This window comes from Monodelphis domestica, chromosome 1 (assembly GCF_027887165.1).
Source record: "Monodelphis domestica isolate mMonDom1 chromosome 1, mMonDom1.pri, whole genome shotgun sequence".
NCBI classification, from domain to species: domain Eukaryota; kingdom Metazoa; phylum Chordata; class Mammalia; order Didelphimorphia; family Didelphidae; genus Monodelphis; species Monodelphis domestica.
Genome location: NC_077227.1, coordinates 170,948,449 through 170,963,293, shown reverse-complemented (window position 1 = coordinate 170,963,293; position 14,845 = coordinate 170,948,449). Strand labels below are relative to the sequence as shown.

Genomic DNA, 14,845 nt, shown 5'->3' with positions numbered 1-14,845 from the left:
GGGAGTCCAGCTTTGGTAGCTGAGTTGGAGCTCGGACTAGTTGGAGTAGCTGGGTCTCTCTCAACACTAGAATTTTGCTTGGAAGGATCTTGTGGTGAGTTGATAAAAGACTGACTAATCTCTCTCTTAAGGCTCAGGCCTAGTCCATGTTGGCCTAGGTCCTTCATACTATATTTCTCTTATTCTCTCTCCTTTTATCTTAATTCCTTCATTTGTATTAATTAAAATCTCCATAAAACCCAGCTGACTTGAGTATTTCATATTTGGGAATTTTTCCCACGGTGACCACTTTATTTTTAATATAAAATCAAGACACAAAAAAATTATCTTTACCATTTTGGCAATTCAAAGTCTTGAAACCATATTTTCACGGTCACAGTTTATGGCAACCATTCTTTTAACTGTAACAGTTTATGGCAACCACTCTTTTAACTGTAATACCTCAGACACTTCCTGGCTGCATAACCCTGGGCAAGTCATTTACCACTCTTCTGTCTTAGAACCAATACACAGTATTGATTCTAAGGTGGAAGGTAAGGGTTAAAATTTTTTATTAAATAAAACTGGGATCATTAAGTACTTTAAGGTTTATTGTTCAGTCAGAAACAAAGTTAATCTGAGGCTTCCCTTAAGGCAAGTTCCCATGGGTCAGAGGTAAATTTGGGGGTTCCAAAAACCCAGTTGACATTAGCAAAGCACTTACAAATGTGGAAAGGAAACAAGACTGACAGTTTGTGGGGGAAGGGCCCAACTGGGAGTGGCAGTTGGGTCTTGTGACTAGCACTTCCTTCCTGCCGGGTGTGGCAGTTGGGTCTTGTGACTAGCACTTCCTTCCTGCCGGGTGTGGCAGTTGGGTCTTGTGACTAGCACTTCCTTCCTGCCGAGTGGACTTGCTTCCGGGTGTTGGAGGAGAGAGGAGCTTGTTCAGCCCAGTCTGGAGTAGCATGCTCTTCTTGGTTCAGCCGAAGATTCAGGCCCATTCATCTCTGAAGGTCAGATTTTGTTTGCTTTCTATCTACTGCTAAGATTCTGAAGTATACAAAACTGGACTGATATAGAGGAGACAGAAGTGGGAAAACCCTCCGCCAGCCTCTAGGGCCTGGCCCTATACTCTGAAGCTAAGGAAAAACTCCAATTCCAACTGGATTATTAAACTTTATATTATTTGAATTCGCAGTCAGATAAGTGGACTATCTTTTCTGTTCATAGAGGGAGCTCAAAATCAGTTCAGTCATCAAGGCAATAAAAGACCTTATCGGACCCCTGCTGTTTCCTCTCAGCAGGGGACATCTCCCTCCCTTGCCTCACACCAAGCAGTGTTCCCTCTCTCCCCTTAACTCCTCCTTACCCTTATACAAACCTCCCATTATCACCCATTTTTCCAATCCCATTTCCTTTCCCAATAAATATTACACAAAGAACATGTTTTTTAATCAGGACAAGGGAAACAATGCTCTTATGCACACACACACACACACACACACACACACACACACACAAAGCACCACACAGAACCAAGCTCTGAGATTCTAGGAACAAAGTTTGGGGGAAAATACAGCACTAATGGGAATTTCCATTGAACTAAAGAACATGGAGTTCTATTTATACCTGAGAGAATACAATCAATGGGAAATAACTGCCTTGTTACATAGGGGCACAGGAAAGAGGCTATTGCCAAAGGCAATAAAATAAACTAAGAAGACAAAGTACTTGAGATCTGATGCTACTCCAATCTAAGGTTGCTCAATGGGTATTGATGGCCTATTCAGTATGGGATTAGGGTCAGCCTGGTGGTTTCTTGAAGGCAAATTCCCTTGGGACAGAGGTAAATTTGGGGTTTCATAAAACAAGGTTGTCAATTGACATAGTTGTCTCTCAAGGCTAGACTCTTCCATGAAGCATTTCCTGCTCATACTAACTGAAAATAATCACTCTCCCAATTTTCCTAGATCACTCTGCCTGGAATTCTCTTTTGTGGTTCTCAGATTCTACACTATGGTATGTCTTCTTGTGTAAATTTTATAATACTCCCTATTTGAATATAAGCTCCCTGAGGGGAAGGACTCTGTTTTCTTCTGCTTTGTATTCTTACCACTATCACAATACTCAGTACCCCATGTTTCTATAAATATTGAATAATTTTTACAATCCCTTTCTCATCCCTTTTAATTTCTATTACAGTTTTCTTGAAGGGCACCAAGCAAAACTAAACACATTAATCCAGGTACATGTGAAAAAACAAGTTTTGTAACAAAAGGCAAGAGCACTGTTTTCTTTGCTTTTTCCAATACCTTCTCACAATTATGCCTAGAATTTTGTTAACATTTTTTGGTCACGATTTTAGGAGAGCAGACTACAGTGGTTTTCCCCAGTGGGGGGTGTTAAATTTAGACTTACAAAAAAAAAAGTTAAATTATACTGCCCTAAATGTTACTACATACTTACCAGATTGTTTATCTAGTATTCAGTGCATATGAGATACCACCTTGAGAATGTAGTGGTAGTCTCCCGATGACCGAGAATAAAACTAAAAGAGACAGTTCTTTTCCAAGCAATACTCTGACCTCTTCATTAAGGTAGGAACATTAGAAATAAAGTCAAATTCACATACAAACTTGATAGATCTTTTTAATTATGCATAATATGTATAAGTGACACAAGATTAAAGCTGTTTCATTAAAGATACATTTTACTTTTATATAAGACTGTAAATAGAAAAATATGTTGTTGGACAAAAATATGGCACTTTAATATCAAATCTAAACAAATGATTCCCCAAGAAAATGGACATCATTTATTTCAGTAGCTAAACTTGGCTCTTGTGCAGACACATAACACTTTTAAAAGAAATGCATGAGAGTTCAACTTTAACTTTCCTTTAAGGCTAATGGAGTAGGCAACTAATTATGGATGTCATTCTTTAAAATTAAATATTAATAAATGACCACATGTAACCCGCCTTGAGAGATCAATCAGTCCCAGACACATGCCAGCAGGTTACCTATAAAACATACAAGCATAGCATATGTGTATATCTATTTTAAAGTATACAAATTATCTTACAATATGCATCCAATTCATACTAACATCATTTACTCTATCAAAGCACCTTCAGAAGGCACCACTGAGTAAACTGAACTTCATCCAGTGATTTCAAAGTCCATTCCTTGGGATTGCACATAATAATAATACCAAATAAAGTATATGCATAAGCCTCCTGTCCACTTTTCTCTTAAATATTTCAGGTGCAGTTCAGAATAAAAATTTAGTATCTATACATTATTATTTGTAGCAAGGAAGAAAAGTACATCAAATATTAGAAAGCAAAACGTAGGAGGGAAGCCCTACCCTTCACTGCATTTAAAAATTCACCACAACGTTGTTCTGTAAAAGTAATTATTTTTCTTCATAATTCATTTTAACCAAACATTGTATGATCTATGTAATACATTTTTATTTTTAATTTAAAATACATTAAATGTTATCACAGATTTACTGGATTTTCTAGGGAGTTTACATTTCTTTATTGAAACTTTTAATAAATATTCCTCCGAAAGCAACAATTTTGATTTCTGTAAACAAATGGCTATGAAAATATGCCTAAAACGAACCTGCGAACCACTTTAAATTTGGTATGTAGACACTTTGGCAAGGTATTGGAGTTACATGCCTAGAATGTTCAGTGCACAGTGCATGGTGACATTGACAAAAAAGCCCCCAAACAAGTAATCACTAATTACTTTTCTTAAACTGAATTCAGAAATTAAATGAGAATTTAAAAGTAGCAAAAAAAAATGCCTTCCACTAAAATAGCAAACTAAACATTCATTTTTTTAATTCTTCTAGTAAAGAAATAAAAAAGAAATTTGAAAAACATCAAGTATATACTGCCCAGGGGTCAGAAGGAAGATTACTTGGTATATAGGCTTGAAATTAACTCAATTAAAATATAATCAGCTGGTAAGAGGACCAATGTTGGGAATTTAGCCTAAATTTAAAAAAAATGTTCAAAATGTTTTCCTATTAACAAATAATTTCAGTGCAAAGCACTAGCTCTGATTTTTTTTAAAAACTGCTGACCAGACATAACTGTCAACCAAAGTGAATTGGGCCTATAAAATACAATCATGTTGACTATTTTCTATAGTGGAGACACAATAATAAGCCAGAAGCACCAATTTTACTGCTCATATGATAATACCCACAAAATTAAAGTCGATGGGTTTGAAATCTTGGTCCATTTAACCTACTGCCACATAGACATAACTATAGTCTGGCACATGTTCCTGCTAAAACATTGGGAAATCATATGTAAGGTGGAGAGCAACCTGGATGACACTGCCAGAATTCTGACCATAATGCCCATCTCTCCTTTGCTTCCCCCCTTAGCAGAACTAACCCAGACTCACTTGCTGTTTGTATAATATGAGGGTAAACAAATTCCTTCTAGCTCTCATCACAAATTACCCTGGAACATCATGGAACAATACTGGAGAGGTCAAAGGTGCAGCTAATTTTATCCTGAATTTCTATCACTATCTCCAGATCACTGTCCTCTCAACACCTAAAACAAACTGGATATGTCTATATGTGTATGTGCCTTCTAATTTAATATTCAGGTGGCAAAGACAGTATTTTATAATTTCATATATGGTACAGCTGGACTTTTTAAAAATCAGCTTCATAATTGCAGCTCACATACAGCAGTAAACTTGTTGTCTATAAATACAGTTTCAAGAATTTCCTAAGCAATTTTTCTGTTGCGTATAATGCCACCATATAGGAGATACAGAGTGCTCCTAAACCAAGTATTAAAAGTAGCTATGAAAAGATTTCAGAACTGGAAGATCTAACTCTGAGAGTCTCTTCTAGTTATAAATTCCATAATTGTATTATTGGATCTTCCAGTAACATATACAATTTTGTTGACTTTTTCTGCCGAAAAATGTTGGATCCCTGAATAAATAACTATCATGGACTAAGTATTATAAATACACCTTTCAATTCAATCCCAGGCTGAATATTTTAAAAATATAAAAATATCTACCCAGCAACAGTCAGTTAAATCAGTTAGGAAATATTACTTTCATAATTCCTCATGGAGATCCATTTAGTTGCAACTGTACCACATATAAACTATTCTTTTAACTATGTAAAAATACGTTGGTTACTTGACTCTGCAGTTCACTTGACCTTTTAGCAGCCACATCCACCCTTTTCTTTGTTTTCATTTAAATGCTCAGGAGAGTTGTGGCCATTAGATCTCACTACTCCCTCTGGGATCCAAGACTTGTCCACACATCTTTCCATTCGTTTCATAATCAGGTCCAGGAGCGTTTCAATTGCCTTGCTTATGTTGGTGCCATTGGCAGCACTGGTTTCAAAGTATGGGATTCTGGAAGACAGAACACACTTGGGTTATTGTCATGTGATTCTCAGACTATCTCCATTTCCCTTTTATTACTCAACTTTGCATATAAATACAGTAGAAGCATAAAAACAACCACCACAACAACAATAGCTGACATTTACTTAGTGATTGATTAGTAAGTGTCAGGCACAGTGCTGAGCACATTATAATTATCTCATTCGATACTCATAATATCTCTGCAAGATAGAACCTATTATTATCTCCAACTTATTTAGGAAAATGAAGCAAATAGTGCTTAAGTGACTTGTCCAGGGTCACATGGCTAGTTACTCTCTGAGGCTAGATTTGAACTAACATCTTCCTGAGTCCAGAGCCCAGAATTTTGTTCACTATAATGTCTAGTTACCTATAAATTTTATTTAGATGGTTTCTCTCAAAGAAGCAAAAGAGAGAATAATATAAATGAAAATAAATTTCATTATTTTTTTAATTAGGTAAACCACACTGCATACATGAATAGGGAGGTAAAACTTTTTTGAAAAATTCTCTTTCCCCAACCTTTTTTTTTTAAGAGGGGAGTGTTGTTAATGATAAAACAAGATTGTCTACCATCCCTAAAAAGAATTTGTTTCATTAGCTATAGCTTAGCTACTAACTTCAAATCCCATATTCTTCCTACAATACCACATAGCAGGGTATATTCAAATAAATCTGATTCAATAACATTTATTTAAGTATTTTTAGGTTCTGTTACAAATATTTCTTTCAATTTTTGAACTTCCAGGAATTTAGATTGTTTTGTTATATTGAAAAAGGAGGTTTATGGAATATGAAACGTTGGGCAAAATCTTAAGGACACAAGAAACTTTAATATTATGGAATCACAGAACTTGGAGATGGAAGTAACCCAAGAGATTCATCCTAGCACCATTAGCATGAAATTGTATTATTTCTATTTTACAGAGGAGAGTATTGAGGTTTAGATAATAGACATTATTCAGAGTCACACTGCTAGTAAAATGCAGAAAAGAATGAAAATTACCCCAGTTGTCTGCCTCCTTATTGCCTTTTGTAAAATCAAGAAAGTCATTATATTTTCTCAACTGGTATTTTCTACCATGTCACACATAACCAATACAGAAAACATTCACTTTCAGAAAAACATGGATAAAAGAAAGTGGCAGATAGGAAGAGGTCAGAGGAAGGAACCACATCAGACATAACTATGTCCATATGTTTAATTATTCTCATTTTCTAAGCTATCAGCAACAATTTCTGATTCTCCATAAGTTTCATTTTTATCCTCTTCACATATTTCTGAAAACAGAAATTTTAACCAACCATGTTTTCTTTATTTGGTGCATTCCCAAACATAAGCCAAAGTCTTTCACATATTGCAGGAGATGAAGGGATAAGAAGCAAGTGGAGGAAAGGTTGAATAACCTTATATATCCCATTTTGAAGGGTTTGTGAGAGTAATGGGGGAGGTTTAAGCAGAAAAATCAATTATAGATTGAGAAATGCAAACACTATTCTCAAAAAAAGAGCATGAAAATGAGATTTAAATTTTTTATCCCATATTTCACAAAAGACTTCAAGAATTTTTGCAGTTGGCAAAACTTAATGATAGCAAAATTCTTCCCATTTCTTAATGTATTACTTTTCCTCTGTATTTGTAAATTGAAATACTCCCGGATTTCCCTCAAGTCCCCCCATACCTCAAAAAATAAGTAAACAAACAAATAAGTAAATAAGAGTTAATTGCTATCTGAGCTGTTAGGTAAAGACTGCCTGAGAAAAATATATGATCTGACGTAGATGCAGTGGCTATAGAAGAAACTGGTTTTGCCATCTCTTTGCCTTCATGAAGGATAACTGCAGCTATTGAGCCAATATCTGTTGTAATAGGATAGATGAAGTAGAAAAGAAGCTCTAAAGAACTTAACAAGATCCTCCAAACCAAATCATCACTGACACTGGGAAAGTGAACGTTCAGGTTAGGATGATGAAAAAATATTACAGCCTGAGATTAGGATAAAAAAGAATCAGAAGACAGTGGCAATCTCTGAATAACAACACTTTAAAAGATTAAATTGATCTTAAAAATAACTGCCTATCAATGAAGGAATCCTTTTTCAATGAGTGTGTACAGTTAGACAATAGAGTGACCAGTGTAAAGGTCAAAATCAATACCAAATAAAAGAACAAAAATTACAAAAACATCAAACAATTATGATAACCCTCCTTACTGAAATAGTCAAATCAAATATTGATGCCAAAAAATGGAAAACAAGTAAAGAATTTATACTAGTATGAATTACAGCACTAATTTCTGAGTATAAGACTATTTATAAAAGGAATTTAATAAGGTAAAAAGTAGATAAAAGAGCCGAGAAATTACCCTAACAAATACTACATGGGGAGAAAGGAATGGTAGCCCTTATCAATATAAAAGATAAACTCATTTGCAAAATGTTAACTCATTTATTAAAACTTAAGGGAGGGTAGTAATAGAAGTATCACCTCATAATACTGCAAAAAGAAAAAAAAATAAAACTCTACAGTTTGGACTTTCAGTTGCCAAGATAATGGAATATGAATCATTTAGGACCTACCAAATTACCCTCTAAACAACCATGGATGAACAAAAAAAAGCCTCAAAATCAATCCTGGAGTAGCAGAACCATCGGAAGAAAGAGGTGAAGCAGTGCTCCAATTCAAAAAATTGTAGAGACAACAAGGAAGACTGATCTCACTGGAATATGAGGAGAGAGTACTAAGCAAGCTTTAGTGAAACTCAAGCACAAGACAGCACAAGTGATGTCGAAAGAGTACAATTGGCTCAGTCTAGCCTCAGAAGGAAACAAGGAGAAATCAATGAAATACAGAATTGGTAACAGTGGGAGGAAAGTGGCCACATTGCCCAGCAGTAACATAAGCTGGGCATGACCCACTGAGGGCATTGGTGGGAGGAAGTCAGGTCAACAACATCCAGCCTTGATGGGATTGGGCAGAACCCAATTTGACCTAGTGAGAAAAGCATCTGAAGTGAACAACTACAGACCTCCATACAGCAGGCCAACAAAACTGCCTCTGTAGAGTATTAAATCTGGGACTGATATAGCTTACCCTAGGTATGGTACAAGTATGGGACAGTTCTCCCTCCACCTAAGAACAGAGCTAAGCTTCAGCATATAGACAAAATCAAAGGGAAAAAATAACCTCAAAATAAACATAAAAGAGATAAATCCCAATACTAGAAAAATATTTCAGCAACCAAGACTACCAAAATGCAAGCTCAGAAGAGGACAGCAATACAAAAATGAAACTTATGAAGCCTCAAAGGAAAATGTGAAAGAATGTCAAGTCCAAAGTGAAATCCTAGAAGGGCTCCCAAAAAGCATTAAAAAAAAAAACAAATAAGAAACTTAAGAGAAAAAATGGAAAAGAAAATCATAATAAAAACTGAGTAGCTTAGAAAAAAAGGTTTATTGAAGAAAACAGTTTCCTAAAAAAGGAAATACAATGCTCAGTAAAATAATTCCTTAAGAAAGGAATAAGAAAGAATAAAAATTTCCTTAAAAATTAGCATGGGACAAATGGAAGCTAATGGTTCCATAAGACAGCAAGAAACTATAAAATAAATTCAAAAGAATGGAAAAAATAGAAGAAATTCTGAAATCTCTCACTGGAAAAACAATTGGCTCATAAAATTGATCTAGGAGAGATACCCTAACAATCACTGGATTGCCTAGAAAGCCATGATAAAAAAAAGAAAAAGAAAAAGAACCTGCATACCATACTGTAAGAAATTATCAGGGAATATTGTCCTGATGTTTTTCAATAAGAGGGGGAATAGAAATCTACCAAAAAAAGAATCTACCAATCACTACCTGAAAATTTTTTCAAAAAATCCCTGGACTATAATAGTCAAATTTCAGAACTCGCAAGTCAAGGAGAAAATATAAGCAGCCAGAAAAAAAAGATGCAAATGTTGTGGAACCATGGAATTACACAGAACCTAACAGCTTCTACATGAAAGGATCAGAAGGCATGAAACATGATATTTTCTCAAGGCAAAGGATCTAGGCATACAAACAAAAAACATTTATCTAGCACAACTGAGCATATTACTCCAAGTGGGAAATGAATATTTCATGAAATAAAGAATTTCCAGGAATTCCTGACAAAATAACCACAGGTAAGAAGAAAATTCAATGATCAAATTCAACACTCAAGAAAAGCATAAAAAAAGATAGACAGAAAAAACTCAAGAGAATCAATAGGGTTAAACTAATCACATTCCAGCATGAGAAAGTGATAACTACATACTTACAGATATTTACATAAGATACTTATAGAACAAGAGATACTTAACATACTTAAAGAATTAAGGGAAACAGTGGGGTTAAACTTTGATTGCATTAATAATTTAAAAAGTGATAAGTAAGATGCTTAAGATATTTGTGATATTTAGGATACTTAAGGTACTGAAGATACTTAAGAACTTAATCACTATTAAGTCAATGAATAGGAGTATATTTAGACAGATAGCAGGAATTAAGTTGAATATAAAGGGATGATATAAAAAATTCCAAGGGATAAAAAAAAGGAATATCCTGAGAGAAGAGAAAAGGAGAGAAAGTTAAGGGTAAATTATTTCACAGGAGGAGTTATGTAAAAATAAATGCACTGAAAGGGAAGATGGGGGAGGGGGGGGTGGAAGTAACATCCACATTCAGTTAAGAACAGAAACCTATCTTACCCAATAGGGAATTTAAAGGGGGACTGGGAACCCAAAAAGGAAGGAGATAGACAAAAGTGAAAGGAAACTCAGAGACGGGTAAATAGAAGCAAAAAAAGAAGGATAAACAAGAGGAGAATAAGATAGAGGAAAATACACAGTAATAACTGTAAATGTGAAGGGGACAGCCTCACCCATAAAATAGAAGAGGATATCAGAATGAATTAAAAGCCAGAATCCCACAAAAGGCTGTCTATAAGAAACTCATTTAAAACAGGGAGGCACACACACAGAGTAAAGGTAAAGGACTAGAGCAAAATATACTGTGTTTCAGCTAAAGTTAAAAAAACATGGATAGCAATTATGATTTCAGACAATGCAAAAGTAAAAATTGAACTAATTAAAAAGAGACACAAAAGGAAATTGTTTATTGACAAATAGAACCAAAAACAGTAAAGTAACCGATATTAAGCATATATGTACCAAATGGCATAGCACCAAATTCCTAAAGGAGAAATTACATATTACAAGAAGTAATAAACAATAAAATTATATTAGTAGGGGATGTTAATCTTCCCCTCTCAGAAATGGACTAATTAAACAAAAAAAAATAAACAAGAAAGAAATTAAGCAGGTGAATTAAATTTTAGAAAAGTTAGACTTAATAGACATCTGGAAAAAATTGAATAGGAATAGAAAGGAATATTTTTTCTCAATAGTACATGGTGCCTTCACAAAAAGTTAATCATATAAAAGGACATAAAAACCTCACAGTCAAATACAGAAAAGCAAAAATATTAAATGAATCTTTTTTTAGACCATAATACTATAAAAATGTTACTGAACAAAAAGACTCCAGGAAAAAAACAGGACTAAGAATTAATTGGAAACTAAACAACTTTATTTTAAGGTATGAGTGGGTCAAAGAACAAACCACAGAAATATTCAATAATTTCATCAAAGAGAATTTAAACAAAGAGACAACATACCAAAATTTTGGGAATGCAGCCAAAGCAATACTTAGGGGAAATTTTGTATCTCTAAATTCATACATCAATAAAACTGAGGAAAAGCAGATAAATGAACTAAGCATGTTAAAAAAAAACCTAGACAAAGAACAAATTTAAACCCCTCAAACATCAAATTAGAAATCTTGAAAAATCAAAGGAAAGATTCATAAAATTGAAAGTAAAAATTGAACTAATAAATAAGACAAGGAGTTAGTTTTATAAAAAATAAAATATATAATTGATTAATTTGATAAAAAAGAAAGAAAACCAAATTATCAGTATTAAAAATGAAAAGGGAAAAATTACAACAAAATGAAGAGAAAATTAAAGAAATTATTAGGAGCTATTTTGCCTAATTACAAGCCAATAAATCTGATCGTCTGAATGAAACAGGTGAGTATTTAAAGAAATATAAGTTGCCCAGAAGAAGAAATAGAATACTTAAACAATCTGATCATCTCAGAAAACAAAACTGAACAAATCAATGAATTCTCTAAGAAAAAAAATCTCCAGGACTAGTTGGATTTACAAATTAATTCTACCAAATATTTAAAGAACAATTCATTCTAATACTATATGAACTATTTGGAAAAATAGTTGTGGAACTATACCAAATTCCTTTTAGGACATAAATATAGTATTAGAACCTAAAGCAGGAAAAACAAAAAAAGAATAAGAACTATAGACCAATATTCCTAACAAATTCTGATGCAAAAAAAAATCTTAAACAAAATACTAGCAAGAAAATTACAGCAATATATCACAAGAATCATACACTATGACCAGGTGAATTTTATGCCAGGTATGTAAGATTGGTTCAATATTAGGAAGATGATCAGCATAATTGATCATATTGATAATAAAACAACAGAAACCAAATTGTTATTTCAATCGATACAGAAAAAGATTTTGACAAAATATAATATCTATTCCTATTAAAAACAATACAGAGGAGGCAGAGTCAAGATGGTGGCATAGAGGCAGCAAAAGTTCAGACCTCTGAAAACCCTTCCTCACCAATTAAAAACAAAATGCACCAAGGGGACTGAAAACCAAATCTAACAACAGGACAGAGCAAAGCAACCCTCCTGCTGGACTCAAAATAAAAGGTACACCCCAAAAAAAGCCTGAATTCGAGAACACTCAGGTTTAAGGGGAAGGAAGAAGGAAGGTCCCAGGACCCCTCCCCCACCCACAGTACTGAGCCTCCAGCAATGGCTGGAATATCTGGGCTGGCAAGGGAGCTAGTCTGGGGGAAATATCTTCCAGGAAAAGCTGTGCCAGGCTCAGGGCTTTGAACACAGGCAGCAAAGGAAGCATCTGGGAGAGAACCTCAAAGAAGGCAGCCCAATCACAGCTGAGATACTCCATATTGACCCCCCCCTTCCCGAGGTTTTGACCTCAGGGCACATCCAACTCTGCAAGTTCAACTCCCCTGAACTTAATCTTATCAAGTCTTCAGAGGGCAGGAGAGCTCAAACTCCAGCACCCCTTCTCCAACACAGACTTCTCTGAGAGCCTTGCTAAGTAAGCTCCAAGGGGGAAGGTTGACAGAAAAACCCAAACCTACAGATCAAGCACATAATGAGAGGAGAAAGACTACAGGGAACTACAGGGGGGAAAGAAAGGGAAAACGTGAGCAAACAACAGAAAAAGAAAAAAGAAATTATAATTGACAGCTTCTATCCAGGCAATGAACAAAGAGCAAATGTAACAGAGGAGGATCAAAGAACACCAAGCAAAAACACAGAAACACCAGTGAATTGGACACAGGCTTTGGAAGAATTCAAAATACAATTCAAAACTGAATTAAGAAAGTCTGAAGACAATTGGGAAAAGAACTTAAAAAGCAAGATGAGTCATCTAGAAACAGAGGCACTTGAAGTAAAACAAGAAAATAGTGTCCTGAAAACCAAAATTAATCAGCTTTAAAATGATGCAAAGGAGATGAAAGATGAGGCAAATAAGATGAAAGATGACCTCCAAAGAAAATCACACCAGAAGGAGAAGGATTACCAAAAAAGCCAGGGATGAAATTCGGTTTTTAAAAACCAGAATACAACAATTAGAAGCAAGCAACTTCACAAGGCAGCAGGAAACTATAAAACAAAATCAAAAGAATGAAAAAAATTGAGGAAAATATTAAACTCCTCATCCACATAACAGAAGATTTAGAAAATCGATCCAGGAGATACAACTATAGAATCATTGGTCTAACAGAAGACCATGACAAAATAAAAATCCTGGACATCATTCTACAGGAAATTATCCAAGAAAATTGTCCCCAACATTTTAGAATAAGAGGGAAAAGTGGAGATTGAAAGAATCACCTTCTGTACTTAATCCCCACCTGACAACACCCAGGAATGTTATAGCCAAATTCAAGAACTACCAGTCCAAGGAAAAAATATTATAAGCTGCTAAGAAGAAATCATTCAGATACCATGGAACTATAGTGAGGATAACATAGGATCTGGCTGCATCTACACTGATGGACTGAAAGGCATGGAATATGATATTCCAGAAAGCAAGGGAATTAGGTCTACAACCAAGAATCAACTACCCAGCAAAACTGACTATATTCTTACAGGAGAAAGTATGGTCATTCAATAAAATAGAAGAATTCCAAGCATTTGTAAAGAAAAGATCAGACATGAACAGAAAATTTGATGCCCAAACACAGAACTCAAGAGAATAATCAAAAGGTAATTAAGAAAGGGGGGTGGGGAAATAAAACAAAAACAAAAACAAAAAAAACTTTTTTTAATGGACCCAATAAGTTAAAATGATATGTATCCCTACAAGAAAAGAAGATATCTCCATTACAAAAACGTCTGACAAAGGTCCAATTGCTCAAATTTATAAAGAGCTAAATCAATTGTACAAAAAAATCAAATCATTCTCCAATTGATAAATGGGCAAGGGACATGAATAGGCAATTTTCAGATAAAGAAGTCAAAACTATTAATAAGCACATGAAAAAGTGTTCTAAATCTCTTATGATCAGAGAAATGCAAATTAAAACAACTCTGAAGTATCACCTCACACCTGGTAGATTAGCTAGCATGTGTAAAAATGGAGATTTGAACCTAGGACTCCAATCCCCAGGAGTCTTTGATACTTCCCAGAATTCCCTATAATCTCACCAGAGTCTCCACCTGGGCAAGATCACAATTGAGTATTTAACGGCTCTCTGCTTCCAAGAGTCTCTTCCTGTACTCAGAGATTGTAAGATGTAGTGAGTATGCTAAGCACAGGGATTCTGAATTGGCTTATCAGTCATGGGCACTTGGTTTTCTACTTTGTATTCTTAATTCTAATAATCCTTAATAAACCTCATAAAATATAATACTTTTATTATTAGAAACTAAATTTAATTTTTAGAGTTGGCAACCAAAAGGGATGAGAGAAAAACTCTCAATTTTTTTTAAACAAAAATGGCCTAGATCATTATTTTTAAGCCACATTTCTCTGGCCAAGGCTACCCTCTCAAAGCTATTTTTAATTTAGCTCATTCCAGCCATCCACACTGGACCTTCTTGATTCAGATCATCACCTGGTCCCAGCCCCGGCCCCAGCCCCAGCCCTGGCCACTCTGGCCTCTGAACCAGATCACCCCAGGCCAGCCCAAGGACCCAGGCTCCTGGTAGCTGCCCTTTGTGTCTTTGTAATCAAACACCAGCTGGTAAAAACCGTGGGTGATCTTTCCTTAGTCTATAA

The 14,845-nt window shown here is 34.9% G+C and overlaps 1 protein-coding gene across 3 annotated transcripts in view; it reads right to left on the bottom strand.

Moving 5' to 3' along the window:
• Window positions 1-2,615: 2,615 nt before the first annotated feature.
• The window catches only part of RAB27A (RAB27A, member RAS oncogene family), a 101,449-nt gene continuing 89,219 nt past the window's right edge, over window positions 2,616-14,845 (bottom strand). For all 3 annotated transcript variants that reach the window (XM_007479716.3, XM_007479719.3, XM_007479718.3), the window contains one exon: window positions 2,616-5,395. In XM_007479716.3, coding sequence (XP_007479778.1) covers window positions 5,197-5,395 — 199 coding nt within the window. In that variant the 3' untranslated portion in view covers window positions 2,616-5,196. The remainder of the gene's footprint in view (window positions 5,396-14,845) is intronic.